The sequence below is a fragment of the Barbus barbus genome (assembly GCF_936440315.1).
Source record: "Barbus barbus genome assembly, chromosome: 34".
Lineage (NCBI taxonomy): Eukaryota > Metazoa > Chordata > Actinopteri > Cypriniformes > Cyprinidae > Barbus > Barbus barbus.
Window position 1 is genome coordinate 16,783,811 of NC_136762.1, and position 18,720 is coordinate 16,802,530.

Here is an 18,720-nt window from a genome sequence, read left to right on the forward strand (position 1 = left end):
CGCCTGCTGCCTAGCACTCCTCTGCAACCCCTGTTTGCGTTCCTTTCTCAGAAAGAAAAAACACACACCCCAATGTAGTGCTTGAGCACCTTCCAAAGTCACCACTGGGATTTGAACCCAAGATCTCCTGTTTATAATACAGGCGCTTTGACCGTCTAAGCCACGGTACATGTTTACAATACAGATGCTTTGACCAGCTAAGCCACGGTGCCTCCCTGCTGTGGCGCATTTGCATGGTGTGCTATCCTTCAAAAGCAGCTGAGAGTTGGTGTTTCAAAAGCGCACGCTCCTCGCGCTACACCTCCGGGAGGGAGACTCAGTGGTTCAAAACATCCAGCAGTGATGCCAAGGGACCACGGGCTGGACAGCTTAAGAGATTGTTTACAACTTTCTGTTGCCTGAGGGCAACACTGTGCAATATAAGGATCAACAAAAAGCCAAAAACCACAACTCTGGAAGGACTGGAATCCACAAATTTTGAAAGGCCTCACCCGGCAGTCTAGAAGTCCACTGCACTATCCATTGCTCCACAGAGCCCCACGCAAACATTTCTTCCGGGCTTGTGCCAGTCCATCGCCGTGAGGTCGCGTGTTCGGTGGGTAGGTAGGACAAGGTACCTACTTTTTCTGAGATATCAGAAAAGCACACACTTGAGGGACACGAGGGCTGCCACAGGCACCGCTGGGATTCGAACCCAGGATCTCCTGTTTTCTAAAAAGGCTCTTTAACCAACTAAGCCATGGCGCCGACCAGCATGTTACACCTCCGGGAGGACGACTCGGTGGATCAAAGCATCCAAAAGCATTCATGTGCACAGGAAAGACAGGTCCTCAGGTCTCTGTGCAATTGAAGCCCGGTTCAAAAAAGCCACAGCACTGTCAGGGTCTCCTGTCCAATGATGAGCTGACAGAGCGCAACACTGAGGGCAACACTGTGCAATATAAGGATCAACGAAAAGCCAAAAGCCACGACTCTGGAGGGACTGGAATCCACAACCTGCCTAAGGCCATCGCTGGAGAGGCAGGGTCCGCCTAGCGTTACTAGGTGCTGCGTGGCGGGCGATTCTTGGACGGTGCGCGCCGCCACCCTAGATGATTTTCCCCGCCCACAACGACCGCCCGGGCGTCAAGAGGAGGCGATATCAAGCTGAAACCTGCATTCTTGTGCTAGTCTGGACATGCCCTGCTCGTGGTGTGATTCAAGAAGATTGGAGAAACTTGAAAATTCGGCTCAGAAAAAATTACCCTTTGAGTGACCACACGAGTAGGGCACGTCCAGACTAGCAGAGGAATGCAAGTTTCAGCTTGATATCGTGTCAAAAACACACGTGCCAAGTTAGAAATGTATTCTTTATATGTTTTCATTCAGACAAACGTTTTAATCAAATTAAGATATGCTCATCATAGGAGAGGTATATCATGATCATGCAGTATGTGAAATGCATTTTCAGTGTATTTAATTAATAGATCATTAACACTACAATTTATGTGTAACCCTTTAAAATATGTCACAGACTACTTTGTTTTCATATTAAATGCATGAAAACTGTTGTATCGTGAAGTTTTGTGATCTCTCTCTTTCAGTGGCTGTAACTCTGGATCCTGATACAGCTCATCCAAATCTTATTCTGTGTGATCATGGAAAACACATGGCATATAGAGATATTAAGGTTGAAGTCCCAGACGACCCAAAGAGGTTTGATTACTGTCCCTGTGTCCTGGCAAAAGAGGGTTTCAGCTCAGGGAGATTTTATTTTGAGGTGCAGGTAAATGGAAAGACTGATTGGGATATAGGAGTGGCCAGAGACTCCATTAACAGGAAGGAAATGATAACTGCAGTTCCTGAAGCTGGATACTGGATTATAATCCTGAGGAATGAGAATCAGTATCTGGCTTGTGGATCTGCCACTGTCCCTCTGCCTCTGAGAGTGAAGCCTCAGATTGTGGGTGTGTTTGTGGATTATGAGGAGGGTCTGGTCTCCTTTTATGATGTGGAGTCCGGATCTAAAATTCATTCTTTCACTGGTCAGTCTTTCACTGAGAAACTCTTCCCATACTTCAGCCCTTATGATAATAAAAAAGGTAGAAATGAAGCTCCACTGATAATTGGATACAATAAATGAATATACACCACAGATATGAAAATAAGATTTAGGACTACAGCATGAATACTTTATGTTTTGAAATGATGGATTATGTCGTCACATTTTTGCCTATAGTTTTTCAGCTTTGAAAACCTGCTTCTTAGATTTATTTATTTATTCTTTTTTTGTTCTAAAGGGTCAGAAATGTTTGCTAAAGCCATTTTCTTTTACTGCTCAAAAGTGAAATTACATGTGAAATCAAAGGGTGATAGGGCTTTCTCAGTGGCTGCTCCACGATTATGGAACCCTCTTCCAATGCATATTAAATCTTCCCCATCTGTGGATGCTAGATTTAAGTCTGTTTAGAATAGCTTTTAGAATTGATTAGTGATCAGGATTTAATTTTTTATTTGTTTGTGTGATTATGTAATGATGCTGGAAAGCACTTTGGTCAACGGCGGTTGTTTTAAAAGTGCTATAGAAATACAATTTGTATTGTATTGTATTGTATTGTATACTAAAGCATGTGTAAATAATACTGTAGCTCAACAAAAGGAAACTTTCTTATCTTTCTTTTTTATTGTTCTTGAGAGCGACTAAGTACTTTTTAGAGTGAAATGAGGGGGGAAAGGCATTCATTCATTCATTCATTTATTGTTAACAGCCTTGTATTTTCTTCTTACACTGGGGAGGGTTACATATAAATGTCATTGCATTAAAAAATTAGGATAACTGTCAACAAAGACATGGCAGTAAAGTATACAGATAAAGATGCTCTTACAACAAATAAAAACTGCACTACACTGTAAAAACTTGTGAAAAGGTTGTGTTAATGTTTTTTCTGTTGTTGTTGTTTGTTTGTTTGTTTTTTTGCCAATATACTTAATACAACAGATGTTTTTGTTGTTTATTTTATTTAATTTTTTTCATGTTATTAATACAGTTTTTCACAATGTTGCAGAAAAATATAACATTTTTATCATGTGAGAAAAAAAATCTAATTTTATTTTATCTATCTGTCTTCTTTTTATATATATATATAAAAAAAAACACACATTTGACCTTCTATCAATTGCATATTTATTCTCTAACTAGCTTTTCTTGTAAAACTAACATTGGCTTCATTTTTTCTATTATATCTACTTAAAAAATAAAAATAATAATAATAAAAAAAAAAACACTAGGTTTCTTTTTCCTATATTCTATCTACTCGTTTTCTTTATATATATATATAAAAAAAATAAATAAATAACTGCGTTAGGCTAACCAAGACTTGTAATAGCACTTGCATGTTGTTGCTCTTTTGTTGGTTTTGATTGCTTCTAATGTCCTCATTTGAAAGTCGCTTTGGATAAAAGCGTCTGCTAAATGACTAAATAAATAAATAAATGTCAGAACTTCTCCTTGTGGAATTTTTGGAATGCACTCACTACATTCATGGTGTCACGAGTCTGCCTGTCCTTCCCTCTCTCCAATCCGGATGCACGCCCTCACCTGGTCTCCCTCAGTCATTAATCATGCACACCTGCACCTCGTCATCACCCTCATCACGGACACTTCTTAAGCACTCACCCCAGTCACCACTGTTGTCCGATCTCGTTGCTACCTACCGGACTCTACTCTGAAGCTCTCCAGTCGATGAGTATTATCTCTGATTACTTACCTTGTGTACTAACCTACTGTTCTCCGTCCCGTCCTCCTCTCTGTCTTCAGACCCGTCTGTGTGTGATCATCAGTCTGAGATCCGACTCCTCTCCGGTCACGCTCCACCCGCCTGCAAGGCAAGAAGACCCGATTAGCACTGTCATCCAACACCCGCAAGATTCACGACAAAGAAGCTACTCACCTTGTCTCACGATCACCAGCACCCAAGTCCTGTAAATAAAGACACATTATTGCACCTACCTTTGAGTCCGTCTGCATCTGTGACAGAAGATCGGACCATTACCGAGGACGCGGACGACGCACTCCTCACAATGGAGTTTATCGTCCGCCTCGACGCCTTAATCCAGCAGAACCCCACATTTTATAAATTCACAGAGGAGTTCTGCAAGCTCGCCGCAACGGTGGATCTGCATGATGTGGCCATCCTCGAGCTGTTCCGACTCGGGATCCGTCGTCTCTACTCTATGGACCTCCCAGACACTTCTGGCTTGTGTTGGAGACGGGGGATTTTCCAGTGTCTGGGGAGTTACCGGACCCTAGTCGGAGCTAGTCCGCCATCTGTGGCGAGGAACATTCCACCGCCCGAGACGACAAAGGAGATCTCTAGGTGTCCACGAGCCCGAAAGAGTGTTTCCAACAGCGCTGACCTGGGGGCGAGAGTTTTGGACCCATCTATAATATCAGTCAGGTCAGCGCTGAGATCCTTTCCCCGTCGTCCAAGCCCTTCGCCTGAGAGTATGTCCAGCTCTCCTTCGTCTCCGCTGGTTCCGTCCAGCCCACCTGAGTTCCCGCCGGTCCCGTCCAGCCCACCTGAGTTCCCGCTGGCCCGTCCAGCCCCGCGCCTCCCGTGCGCCCTCAAGTGTCTGCGCTGCAAGAGCGCCCTCAAGTGTCTGCGCTGCAAGAGCGCCCTCAAGTGTCTGCGCTGCAAAAGCGCCCTCAAGTGTCTGCGCTGCAAGAGCGCCCTCCTGCGTCTCCGCTGGTCCCGTCCAGCTCTCCTTCGTCTCCGCTGGTTCTATCCAGCTTCGCGCTCCCAGAGCGCCCTCAAGTGCCCGCTCCTCCAGAGCGCCCTCAAGTGCCCGCTCCTCCAGAGCGCCCCCAAGAGTCCGCTCCTCCAGAGCGCCCCCAAGAGTCCGCTCCTCCAGAGCGCCCTCAAGCGCCCGCTCCTCCAGAGCGCCCTCAAGCGCCCGCTCCTCCAGAGCGCCCCCAAGAGTCCGCTCCTCCAGAGCGCCCCCAAGAGTCCGCTCCTCCAGAGCGCCCCCAAGAGTCCGCTCCTCCAGAGCGCCCCCAAACGCCCGCTCCTCCAGAGCGCCCTCAAGCGCCCGCTCCTCCAGAGCGCCCCCAAGCGCCCGCTCCTCCAATATGGCCGCCAGAGGGGAACTTTCCCAAAGAAATTTTGGGGGGGGGCCATATAGTCTCAGCCTGTGTGGCCAGGCCAAGGGCCAAGGCCACGGAGGATCCAGATCCGCCAAGGCCGCCCAAGGACCCCGATCCGCCAAGGCCGTCCAAGGACCCCGATCCGTCATGGCCTTCCAAGCTCCCCGATCCGCCAAGGCCGCCCAAGGACCCCGATCCGCCAAGGCCGTCCAAGGACCCCGATCCGTCATGGCCTTCCAAGCTCCCCGATCCGCCATGGCCGTCCGAGCTCCCAGCCCTGCTATGGCGTCCCGAATCCCCAGTTCCGCCATGGCCGCCCGAGTCTCCAGTCCTGCCATGGCCTCCCAAGGCCCCTGATCCGCCCTGGAGGCTTCCCTATTCTCCTCCTTGTCCTGGCCCTGTTCCGGCCTCCAGGACGCCCGCCCCCCCCTCCCCGATGTCACTGTTACGGTGCGGGACGCACCTTCCGGGAGGGGGAGGTAATGTCACGAGTCTGCCTGTCCTTCCCTCTCTCCAATCCGGATGCACGCCCTCACCTGGTCTCCCTCAGTCATTAATCATGCACACCTGCACCTCGTCATCACCCTCATCACGGACACTTCTTAAGCACTCACCCCAGTCACCACTGTTGTCCGATCTCGTTGCTACCTACCGGACTCTACTCTGAAGCTCTCCAGTCGATGAGTATTATCTCTGATTACTTACCTTGTGTACTAACCTACTGTTCTCCCTCCCGTCCTCCTCTCTGTCTTCAGACCCGTCTGTGTGTGATCATCAGTCTGAGATCCGACTCCTCTCCGGTCACGCTCCACCCGCCTGCAAGGCAAGAAGACCCGATTAGCACTGTCATCCAACACCCGCAAGATTCACGACAAAGAAGCTACTCACCTTGTCTCACGATCACCAGCACCCAAGTCCTGTAAATAAAGACACATTATTGCACCTACCTTTGAGTCCGTCTGCATCTGTGACACATGGCACATGCCACGCTGTCATCAAAATGTTTTTTTACTGCATTACCTTTCAAAGTAACACGGGTTTAATATAAGACAATAACACAAGATAAGAGCATATAGTGAGAAAAAAAGATAACATGAAGTAGTGCCTTCTTATTTTTCTTTATACTATGTCAAATAGGCTACATTAATCATGTAAATCTGAATATTCAGGTTATTACCACCACATTTTACACTTCATCTTACCTGTACGGTTGACCGTGTTGTTCTAAGTTTGAAACATTATACAATCAAAACATTTTATAAGCCATCATTATCATCTGTAATAATTTACACTACACACAAATGTAGTTACTCATCATCTTTATTCACAACATATAAATATCTATCTGATGGGCTAGTTTACAAACAAAAGAACGAAAGAACAAATCTGTCACCATTCACCATATAATGTAAAAATTGCACATAATGTAATAAGTATTACATTATTATTGTAATAAAATGTTCATAATGTAATAATTTTCTCAAAACATAATAAAATCTTGAGCTCATAATGTAGTAATTTTTTAATGTAATAATTTTTCACATAATGCAATAGGCTATTGTATGAGAAATTTATTACATTATGAACACACTGTGGCAACTTATAATATAATCCCAGGTAATATAATATAATGTAATCACATAAGGTAATACCAGCAAATTTAAATTAATGTTTATAATATTATAATTATCTTTCAATATAATCAATTTGACCACAAAGCATAATATCATAAAATCATATTTTTATATAAAATAAATTATTACATTAAAAGAAAATCAGGCTTACTAGGCTACATTGTGAACATTTATTGAGAATAAATATGAATTTAACTCGTGCTCCGTGCTGCCGTTGCCTGAGGCAGATAATGCAATCTACTACATTAGACTTTGGAAACTTTTATTTTTTTAAAAATTAACATGCCTTCAATGCCTTAATTTTGATCAAACAATTAAAATATATCGTTATATATCGTTGTCATGATACCACGGAGTTAAGAAGAAGTTAAAGTAAATATGTGAGCAAACTGTGCTCTTTCAAGGGAGTGCATTTAATGCATGGCCAAAGTAAGAGCATAATCTACTGTAAGTGTTTCAAACATGCAAAGTAGGATTGCCAACTGCTCCCATATTTAAGTAACATTACATATTAAATCTATATGGAAAGCATCGTGTCACGCCCAGTTTAGGGAGCTAAACTAAAAAAAAATAAAAAAAAAAAAATAAAAGCAAAACAAATAAATAAATAAACAAGAGCACCCTAAGTTAAAACTGTAATAATAACATATTTGGCAAACTCTTCTGTGCATATTTGCATTTGCGCTCTGGAGAGCATCAGACGTTTCTGTTTACAGCATTTACAGAATCACAGGCACATCCATTGAACCGCATCGAACCGATGAACTGACATAAGTGACAGGCTCAGTGCATCTGAAATTATAAAGGGAGCACTCTTTGCACGCATTCTAGGCTTTCAGTAATGCATCCAGAATTTTAATAAAAGGTTGTTTTTTTTTTCATTATGCTAAGAGGAACAATGTCCCCTCACTAAAGTTTAGCTATAGTTTAGTTATTCTATATAAATGCTAAAATTAATCTCAGACATGAACATATTTGCTTAGTCTTTTCATGTACAAATTAATTCTAAAAAGAAATATATATGTCCTTCTAGAATTAATTTGTTTGTGTATACACACACACACACACACTCACACACACACACAAACATTATTTCTAAATGGAAATTTATATTTATTTTTAGAAGTAATTTGTACGTGAAATGATTAAGCAAAGCAAACATGTTCACGTCTGAGACACAATTTGACATGTATCTCTATATCTCTATCTCTTATATATATATATATATATATATATATACACACACATATACATATATATACTGTGTATATATATATATATATATATATATATATATATATATATATCAGCACCCTTGATAAATATGATCAAAGAAGACCGTGAAAATTAATCTGCATCGTTAATCCTTTTGATCTTTTATTAAAAAAATTCACAAAAGTCTAACCTTTCATTGGATAATAAGAATTTAAAATAGGGGGAAATATCATTATGAAATAAATGTTTTTCTCTAATACACATTGGCCAAAATTAATGGCACCCTTTTATTCAATACTTTTTGAAACCTCCATTTGCCAGTTTAACAGCTCTAAATTTTCTCCTATAATGCCTGATGAGGTTAGAGAACACCTGACAAGAAACCATTCACTTCATCCAGAATCTCTCCAGATCCTACAGATTCCCATCTCCACGATGGTGCTTCTTCTCTTCAGTTCACCTCACTCATTTTCTACAGGGTTCAGGTCAGAGGACTGGAATGGCCATACCAAAAGCTTGGTTTTGTGCCCAGTGACCCATTTTTGTGTTGTTTTTGAGGTTTGTATTTGGATTATTGTATGGTAGGAAGATCCAAACATGGCCCATTATAAGATTTCTAACAGAGTCAGTCATTTATTGTTTTTTTTATCTGTTGGTATTTGATAGCATCCATGTGTCTAAACAAGATGTCCAGGACCTCCAGCAGAAATATAGGCCCACAACATCAAAAATACAGCAGTATATTTCATTGTACACATGGGGTACTTTTTATCCCTGTGTTCACCAAACCCATCTTGAGTGTTTGCTGCTAAAAAGCTCATTTTTTTGTTTCATCTGACCATAGAAGCCAGTCCCATTTGAAGTTCCAGTCGTGTCTGATAACTGATATGCTGGAGTTTGTTTTTGGATGAACTAGGATAATTTTTCTTGAAACCCTCCCAAACAACATGTGGTGATGTAGCTGCTGTTTGACAATTTATTTTTTTAAGGTTTTCTGACCCCGAGACTCAACTATTTTCTGCAATTCTCCAGCTGTGGTCCTTGGAGATTCTTTAGCCACCTTGAGCGAACTCTTGAGCGAACTCTCCTTCTCACCATGCATTAGGACGATATAGACTCAAGTCCTCTTCCAGGCAGTTTCGTAACATTTTATGTTGATTGGAAATTCTTAATTATTGCCCTGATGGTGGAAATGGGAATTTTCACTGCCCTAGCTCTTTTCTTAAAGCCACTAATTTATGAAGCTCAATTATCTTTTGCTGCACATCAGAAATATACAGTATTCTTTGGTTTTTTTTCTAATTGTGATGGATGATTAAGGGAATTTGGGCTTTGTTTTCCCTCCTATTTATATTTCTGTGAAACAGAATGCCATGGCTGGATAATTTCATGTTCATAATCACCCTGGAGTGCTCAGAATTGTGAATATGAATGGAAATATACTTAAGAGATATTTTACTCATAAGAATTTATAGGGGTGCCAATAATTGTGGCCAACGTGTATTTGAGAAAAACGTTTATTTCATAATGATATATCCCCCCATTTTAAATTCGTATTATCCAATGAAAGGTTCGATTTTTGTGAATTTTTTAAATAAAAGATCAAAAGGTTTAACAATGCAGATTAATTTTCACAGCCTTCTTTGATCATATTTACCAAGGGTGCATATATTTTTGACCATGAGTGTATATATATTGTACACATAGACTAAATAACAGCACAAATATGTTGACTGTTCCTTATACTGCGCTGCTTATACTTTATTTCCCCAACAGTCAAAATCAAACCTATGCCCTTGCTTCACATAACACAAAAATAAACTTGTCTTTGGCTTATTCTTCACTATAATACTATTACTATAGCTGTTTATTATAATTATATTTAACAAGTCTTCTTATTATACCTACACCAATTATACTTATTTATAATTCATATTTGAATTATTCCAAATCAGTTGCTGTAGAAATCGAAAACTTGAATAGTTGCAGAAGAAATAACTCAAAACGAGAGCTAATTCAAGCACATAAACATAGACTAAACCAGGATTAGGCTATAGTTCAATTAGGAAATTTAAATATTTTTTTATAAATGTGCCTTAGAAAAAAAACTGTACTGGTGTCCATCTTGAGACAAAACAAAGGCACTGATATATTTTAAGATCAGTCAATGCAAGTTTCTTTCAGTTGAAGCAGCTCATTTACATTTTAGTCTGGGACTAGGTTTAAGCCTTGTCGGTGAAACTGGGGTATCATGTTTTAAAGAAGCGTGGCTTGATTAAATGGTGGAAATAGCGAATTATGGGCACAAAATGGTAACAAAACTCTGAGACATTTAAAGTTACACAGCTGTAGTAGTGTGCAAATTCTACTGCGTGGATGTTTAGATAATATGTAAAAAATAACATGTTCATATGTTTTTGAAAATATTGAAAATATTTGTTTTTATATTATATTATATTTGTGTATATTTGTATTTATATTTATGTATGCACTGTACAGGTCTTGTATAAAGAATGTTTTTGCTCAGGTAGCCAAAATGTCCGCTCTAAAAGAGAAAAGTTTTGCTCAGCAAGAAAAAAAATTAGAGGGAACATTGCCCCCACCCCCTTGGCCCCTGTCACAAATCAAGCCTCTGTGGCTCCATCTGATCACCACCAGAGGGCGTCATTTCCTGAGTATTGACCCCTTTCAGACTTCCTAACCCACAACCACACCTGGGACTGATTACTGCTACTGTTTTGCCTTGGATATACATGACTGAACACTGCCTGTTTGTTTTGAGCACTTATAAAGCTGCACATGGATCCCTACTCTGTTGATTCCACGTTACAGCCACTTTCAAATTTGCAATTCGATAATCCGGCCCTCAGATGAAGCTAATTGAACAGGACTGGCATACACCCCCCAAAAAAATAACCAATGCATTCGAATTTTAAAGGTGCGGTGGGGCGCCTCACTTCTTGTCTGGTACCCTTAAGGCTGGATTAGACTCTGATAATTATATTAAAATGATATATATTGATAAAAGATCATTATATATTTTTTTAGTATTATTTACCACAAAGGTTGACAGAACCTCTGCCTCAGTGTAGTTAGGGTTATCATAACTCACAATTTTGTGAACTTTGAATCAAATGTGTTTGTTTTTATCATCTGCTTCAACTTTATTTTTCTGAGAGAGCGAGAGAAAGAGAGAGAGGGATGTTTATTCTTACATTTCTGACATTTATTCATAAAACATATACACATCTTAAAACCATTTGATCAATAAAAGAAGGAACAGATTAACCTCAAAATGCTTAAGCATGATAATTGAACACTGAATCACACAATCAAAGAACACTGGTAAATGAGTATATGCAATCTGCATTATGTAATCAGATTCCAAAAATTAAGTACTTGAAAATTATAATTTACTCTATAGAGTATATTACATTTTAAAATTCTCATACTCAGATTACAGTTACTTTTTTATGGATTGCATTATTACTTATTATTCACACAATGACAGTTAATTTTTCATAATTTAGTGAATCTCCCTAATGTAAATAAATTAGCAAGCCATGCATCTGAATTTGAGGGAAAAAAAGCACCTCTCAAGCAATTAGACCATGTATGAAACAAATAATTATGCAAGCTACTTAAAAGTTTTAATGTAACTGGGAAAAATATTGTCATCATATCCAGTGACCTTCAGTAACTCTTGATTCTGGAAGTCTCCCCTATGTTATTAACTGCAGTTTTCATCATGTAATCTGTAATCAGTAAGAGACTACACTACAATAACAGTAACAGTAATCTACCCAGCTCATACTAGATGACGTCTTATTAAGAAAGTTTGAGAGTAGCATCCTCAGATAATCAACCAAATTAACACAGGACGAGAACTTTCAGATAATCAACTCAATGAGCAAAATAAGAGGTATATATACAGCCGAACCACCATTGTCCCTTGACAGTTTACTAGCATCCTTCTACCACCCCTAATTCTCTCTCTATAATTAATACCCCAGCAAGGGATGGGGGAGTTCTCTGGATTCAGGCTAAATTCCGGGTTCAGAGCCCTACCCCCGGACAACACACCAAATATGCAAACTCTTTGTTCTGATTATATGTAAGTATATATAAGTGTGAAATCATGAAATATGGATTATAATTATTATACATACATCATTCTGTCCGCTTTCTAAAATAAATTATTTTTTTTTTTGTCAATACATAAATAATATTGTTAGACCAGATTGATTTTAATTTAGTGTTTCATGTTTTAAATGTAACTTTAACTGACATTTAAGATGATCAGCGGAGCTAAATTTGTACCTTCTTTTTTGCAATCAGGGCTAAACAGTGGGTAGAGTTTCTCAGTGAATGACTGACCAGTGTAAGAATACATATGAGATCTGGACTCCACATCATAAAAGGAGACCATACCCTCCTCATAATCCACAAACACACCCACAACCTGAGGCTTCACTTTCAGAGACAGAGGGACAGAAGGAGATTCACGAGCTCTGTACTGATTCCCTTCCCTCATAACTACAACCCAATATCCATTCTCAGGACTCTCTGTGATCATTCCCTTCCTGCTAATGGATTCTTTGGCCACTCCTATATCCCAATCAGTCTTTCCTTTTACCTGCACTTCAAAATAAAATCTTCCTGAGCTGAAACCCTCTTTTGCCAGAACAAGGGAACAAAAATTAAACCGCTCTGGGTTGTCTCTGAGTACAACATCAAAGTCTGCATTTGAGACTTGTTTTCTATCATCAGACACAATGAGTTTTGGAAAAGCTGTATCAGGATCCAGAGTCACATCCACTGAAAGACAGAACAGGTATGAATCATAACTTCACACAATACCAGAAGTTTAAGAAAGTATTACATAGACTCTAGTATATGACTTTAAACTCTTATTTGTGGCCGTCTAATCAAGCACATCACAAATTGTACCTGCATATTGTTGCATCCTCTTCATCACTGTGGAGATAAATGACAATGAACAATTATGGCAGAAGTTTAAATATGATACAAGATCATTGTGTGATCATTCAGCTCCAGTTGTCAGATGGATGTTTGTTTCTCTGTTGGTTTTCTTATTGCTGCCTACATATCACTGACATCAATTAATATGCATGTTTAGTATATTTATACGGTGTCTTAAAATATATCAGTAAGAGGAGAGACAGGCTGTCAGGTTTTGTGATGTTGTGGGTTATTTTTTATTTTATGCATGATGATTTCTTTCATCTGTACAGGTGCCATTTTCCCCTTCAAATTATATCACTGCTGTCAGAAGAAAATATTTCATTTTCTTACCAGTGTTGGTGAGTTTCTCATCTAGAGTCTCCTGCAGCTGAATCAGAGTTTTCCTCAGAGTCGTCACAGTCATCTGAGTGTCACTAATACTGATCTCAGTGCAGCTTCTGGTGTGTGGAGCTTTGATCAGTGATGGGTAAATCTACAGCAGGAGAGAGAAATCCCTCAGCATGGGGAGTGTTGTGCTGTGCTGTGAGCAGACAGAAGGACACTGACCTGTAGGAAGTGCAGGTGATCCTCAGTGTGTGAGATCTGCTCCAGCTCAGTGTCTCTCCTCTTTAGCTCAGTGATCTCCTGCTCCAGCTCTTTAATCAGCTCTTCAGCCTGCTTCTCTGCTGCTTTCTGCTTCTGCTCCATCATCTCCAGCAGCTCAGACTGACATCTCTCAATGGAGCGCATCAGATCAGTGAAGAGCTCAGTACTCTCTGCTTTCTCTTTCTCTGATGTTGTCTGATAAATCAGTGAACAAATACCATGTTTATTCTTTGTTATGTTTTAAAAGTAAATCACAGCATAAAACAAATTATTTTCAATTTCCTTTATAAGTGCTTAAACTAAAATCTAAACTAATCTCATCAACATCTGCATTATTTCTGCAACAATTCCATGTGAGTACTCACTTTTTTTAGTTCTGCTGAGTGTTTGATGTCTTGAATTTTCTTCATTCTGTGCTGGATCATCTGCTTCACATCTGACTGCATGTCCACCAGCTGGGTCTACAGACACAGACACATTTTATCTTTAAATATAGATTTAAAAAAAAAAATCTTGTTTAAATAAATAATGTTATTAACACCTACCCATCTTGCTTTACTCTCCTCCTCTACAGCAACAGTGTTGTGATTCCTGTGATTTGTTACAGCGCAGAGCAAACACACACATGTCTGATCATCTCTGCAGAACAGCTCCAGAGGTTTATCATGTTTTTGACAGATATATTTCTCAAGATTTTCCACAGGATCGATCAGTTTGTGTTTCTTTAAATTTGCGGCTCTTTGATGAGGCTCCAGGTGAGTTTCACAGTAAGAGCTCTGACACACCAGGCACATCTTCAGGGCTTTCATCTTTATATCATCACATATGTCACAGAGTATCTCAGATTTATTCTGTCTGAGTGCTGTGTTGATCTCGAAGTCAGGTTTTTCACTGAATGTTTCTTTACAGATGGGACATTTGTAGGTCTGACTGTTGTTCCAGCACTGGTTCAGGCAGCTCTTACAGAAGTTGTGTCCACATGGAGTGCTGACTGGATCAGTGAACAAATCCAGACAGATCGAACACTGGAGCTCCTCTGATAGAGCTGAAGAGGAAGATGCGGAAACACCATTTATTATCTACATTTAGAATTTATGCATACATAAACAGGAATATTATAAAATTAAGAAAAACACTCTCTCTCATAAACAATCAGCTATGGTGTTTCATCTAAGAAAGAATGAAGCCTAAAACAGATGTGATGGCTTTTTTCTTTATTTATTTCAGTTACTGGATTATTGGAGGTGTATCCAGATGTTTTCTCTTGTCCTTACTTTGTTTTTGTGATGTCAGTGAAGCCATTGCTCTTCCCCTCTTTAAGCCTATTTAGGAAAAAGTCACAACACATTTCTCATTTTGTGAATGAAATAAGACCAGAGTCATACCACTGAATTAATGAATTAGTTAATTAATTAAATAATTGATGTTTTTAAAGGTAAATTCTGTAATATTTCCAAGGTCAAATTACTTTCTCATATCTAATATACTGTAAAGAGACAGCTGTAATTTACTTGCTGGATGATGTCAACCGTGAAAACATTGATCTACTTGTTTGAGCAGCCCAACCAACATGAAACAAACACCACTGACTCAACCAAGTAAGCAGTTTTGGAGTATTTGGAGATTTATTTTTTTATTATTAAGATGAAATATAAAATTATTTTTAATGAAATGACACTCTAAATAAAACCTGAAATGTCATTCATGAATAAAATTTCACAAGTCTTTTTTTTTGTAGAAATACACACACACACACACACACACACACACATGTAGGTGGCAGTAAATGTCATTCATGAATAATGCTGCCCTTAAAATTAAGACAGACTACTTGTGACAATGTCTCCAAGATGCTTCAAGAGACCTACCTACAAAGCTACAGAGCTTTTAAACGTTTTAGGCACTTAAAAAAATGCGGTAAAATGAGGATGCTGTCAAAAAATTATGAAGTTTTTATCAATTAACTCTATTAACTAAACTAAATTTAATCTACATTTGGTGTGGTCATCCTTTGAGTTTAAAGCAGCTTTTGCCCTAGGTACACTTAGTTTTTTTTTTTTTTTTAGGAACACTCATAGTTTTTCAGGTAGCTTTGCAGGTAAGTCTCTTGAAGCATCTGAAGACGTTGCCACAGTTCTTCTGGAAGTAGTCTGTCTCAGTTTTTTTCTCTGTTCATGTCATTCCAGACAGACTGGATGATGACGAGATCAGATCTCTGTGTGGAGCACTGGCTGTTGTCAGACTCCTTGTGTGTGTGTGTGTGTGTGTGTGTGTAAACATATAGTTACAGATTTAGATTAAACAAGAAAGGACAAATTAATTACTGAACAAAGTCACAAAATGTATATCCCGTGCAGAGAGAGAGAGAACATCTTAAACCAGTCTGTTCTTCACTTCACTTCACATCCTAGTGAGGCTGGCTTTTTTGCAGATTTTAGAGTGGTCTGAGTACTTTTTTGGCTGGCTAGGTTGACAGACCAGCTAGATATGGAAGCCAGCAATCTAGTTGTATATTTAACTCGTGCATAAACCTTCTTTTGGCAAATTTATTCCAGTTACTTACGCAGACCCCTAATCTGTTAAAAAACCTCTGGAGAAAAATCTCTTACAGAATGTTGCCATCACTTACCTAGGTGTGAGTTTCAGCTGTAGACTTAGGTCAAATGAATAAAACTGTCACCTCTTGTGTAATGAGTAAAATAGTTTTGAAGTTCACAGACTGTTAGTCATCAGTTTTGTTTCTCTTTCATAGCTCCTCCCACCTAGGAACGCAACAGAATTGACTTCATTAGTGAATGTTAGATTGTATTGTAGAAAACTCCACCTCATCTATGTATGGCCATTTAACATTAAATCGGGGAATAAGATAGCCACAACATCTTAAAAAAAAAGGGATTCTTTTATTCCTGACTGAGTCTCAAAGGAGACACAGCATTAATGTGTTTTTTTGTTGTTGTTGTTGTTTTTTCAGGGCGAGAAAACAATTTTGATATACAATTTCAAATAATAAAGGAAACTAGCATATAACAAAGTAACAAAACCACCCAAGAAATCAAAATAAAGAAGGGGTTCCTTGCCTTGGTAATCTTTACAAAAACCAGATCGCAAATCCCATTTGACTTAAAGCGGTACAAATCAAATAAAAAAACAATTAAAGAGTGTATAAAACAAATATAGAATATACAAAACAATGGCATGTGACCTGTATGTGCCTTATAAATAAAACAAAACACAGCATAAATGACCAATGTATGCATTTTGCCACATGAATACATCAAAATTCACACATTAACATATTTTGTGCAAATCATCTGTAACTAGGCTCAAACACTTGACACAATTTGTAATACGTTTAATGTCTTATACATAAACACACTTTAAGAAAATTAAATAAGCAAAACTCACTCTTACTGAATCACTGAAGCACAAGAAAAGCTCATGTGGTAATTGGAGATGTGAAATCTCATGTAATGTTTTTCCCCTCTAACTCAATTTAAAGAACAAAACTTATTGTATGTTTCATTAACATATGTAATTTATAGCATTATTTGACACTTTTAGCAGCTTTACAACATTTATTTAATCAACTCACGCGCAATCTCCGTCAATGTAGGTTGAATTCCCTTCCCTCACAGGAGATCTCTCACATAGGAACAACACTTAAACAGGGAATTAAACCATTCACTCCACGCAATCACACAACTGTAATCACCACAGATCTACGAATTGATATCAAAGTGGAATATTATCTTTTGTAACAGGTTCATCAAAGAATTACTCACACGTGTGGTCCCTTTACAAAATGGTGAAACGCCTCCTTTTATGGGCACAGTGCAACCTGCGTTCACATGCTGGGCAGAGTGATCCAGGGAGCCGACATGTTGTTCTGAGGCAGTGTGTCTCCAGGGGAATGGAGACTTCACCCCCAAGTGGTTCAGGTAATTTGTAATGGCTTCAGGAGGGCAGAAGAAGATCTCTTCGCCTCAGAAGACAGCTACCGCTGCCCAACAATTTTCCCAAAGGAGCGAAATGCTCTGGCTCATGATTGGCCCAGTGCTCGCCTGTATGCCTTCCCTCTGGGTTCTCTGCTCCCACAGGTCATCAGCTGAGTCAGGGAGGTCAGACGCTTTGTCCTCCAGGTGGTCCTCCAGATATGGTTCCCCAGGTTGATACTGGAGTTGTGGAGCCTTCATTTTTGTCCCTTCGATGGGAGTTTTTACCACTCCCCATGAAGTTAGCTAACACCATTTCAGAGGCTAGAGCCCCATCTCCAAGATGCCGCTATGCCCTCAAATGGTCTGTGTTCTCTGACTGGTGTACAGTCTGGAATGAGGACCCGCTCTCCTGTCATTCATACTAACCTTCTTACAAGAGCTGCTGGATAAGGGGTGCACCCCGTCCATGTGGCAGCCATTGTGGTGAATCACAAACTCGAGCCTGGCCAGTCTGTAGGCAAAAATAACCTGTCATTAAAGGCACTAAGCGATTTTTGCCAAATGATGTTGATATTTGAAATCTCTTCCCCACATGGACGTACACAACCATGGCAAAGATGACACAGAAGCATATTCAAACAAAAGCCAACACAGATAAGTTGTGTGAAACAATGCAAGATCAACATTACCCATCAAGAAGAAACAACGCAACCTCGGGGTCTGATTCGAGCCCTTCCCGCTCCTTGAGTTCTTGAGTTTTCTTGAGAGGAAAGCTGCTCCGATATTTCCGCAGGTCCTACCTCTTGCCTGATCGTAACCCTTCTTTTTAATGTTTTGTTCCTCCGATATTTATCACTTAAGACCGCCCTCCTGTTGCTTTTCAGTTGATCAAGCGAATGGGCATTCTGCAAGTGCTTTCAGTAAATGTTTCTTGCCGAGTTTTGGCCTAACGCCTGTAAAGTCGTCCTCAAATAAGGCATGACTATGTGCCCAATGTACTGTCCAATCTGTTCAAAGAACAGGTTATCACCCTTTTAGCTCTTCCTAACTCAGAGGATGAGCAGGGTCCTAATTTACTCTACCTGGTCCGCGCCCAGTTTCTGCGATCAGAGTGGCTCTTTGTATAACTTCGGAGGCTGCTCTAAAGGGCTGCCAGTTACAAAGATTATCCTACTGGATAGTTAATATCTGTGTACCAGCCAGCTGGTCTTCGCCATCTACTTTTGCTAGGTTTTATGACCTG

General features: G+C 39.8%; 1 protein-coding gene across 1 annotated transcript; it reads right to left on the reverse strand.

Moving 5' to 3' along the window:
• Positions 1-11,119: 11,119 nt before the first annotated feature.
• Positions 11,120-16,256, reverse strand: LOC306853862 (E3 ubiquitin-protein ligase TRIM39-like). Its single transcript, XM_079391512.1, has 8 exons — positions 16,172-16,256; positions 14,817-14,864; positions 14,088-14,587; positions 13,908-14,003; positions 13,504-13,737; positions 13,288-13,429; positions 12,922-12,948; positions 11,120-12,789 (listed from the first exon to the last, which is right to left on the reverse strand). The coding sequence occupies exons 2-8, from the start codon at positions 14,842-14,844 to the stop codon at positions 12,251-12,253; spliced, it is 1,566 nt and encodes a 521-aa protein (XP_079247638.1). The 5' UTR covers positions 14,845-14,864; positions 16,172-16,256; the 3' UTR covers positions 11,120-12,250.
• Positions 16,257-18,720: the final 2,464 nt, after the last annotated feature.

What these genes read in the sequence shown, in the direction of transcription:
- LOC306853862 (XM_079391512.1), bottom strand. Translation starts at nt 14,844, where the DNA reads ATGGCTTCACTGACATCACAAAAACAAA. An exon ending in AGGAGAGTAAAGCAAGATGG is followed by an intron (nt 14,004 to 14,087) that starts GTAGGTGTTAAT and finishes CTGTGTCTGTAG; the next exon opens with ACCCAGCTGGTGGACATGCA. An exon ending in ATCACCTGCACTTCCTACAG is followed by an intron (nt 13,430 to 13,503) that starts GTCAGTGTCCTT and finishes CTCCTGCTGTAG; the next exon opens with ATTTACCCATCACTGATCAA.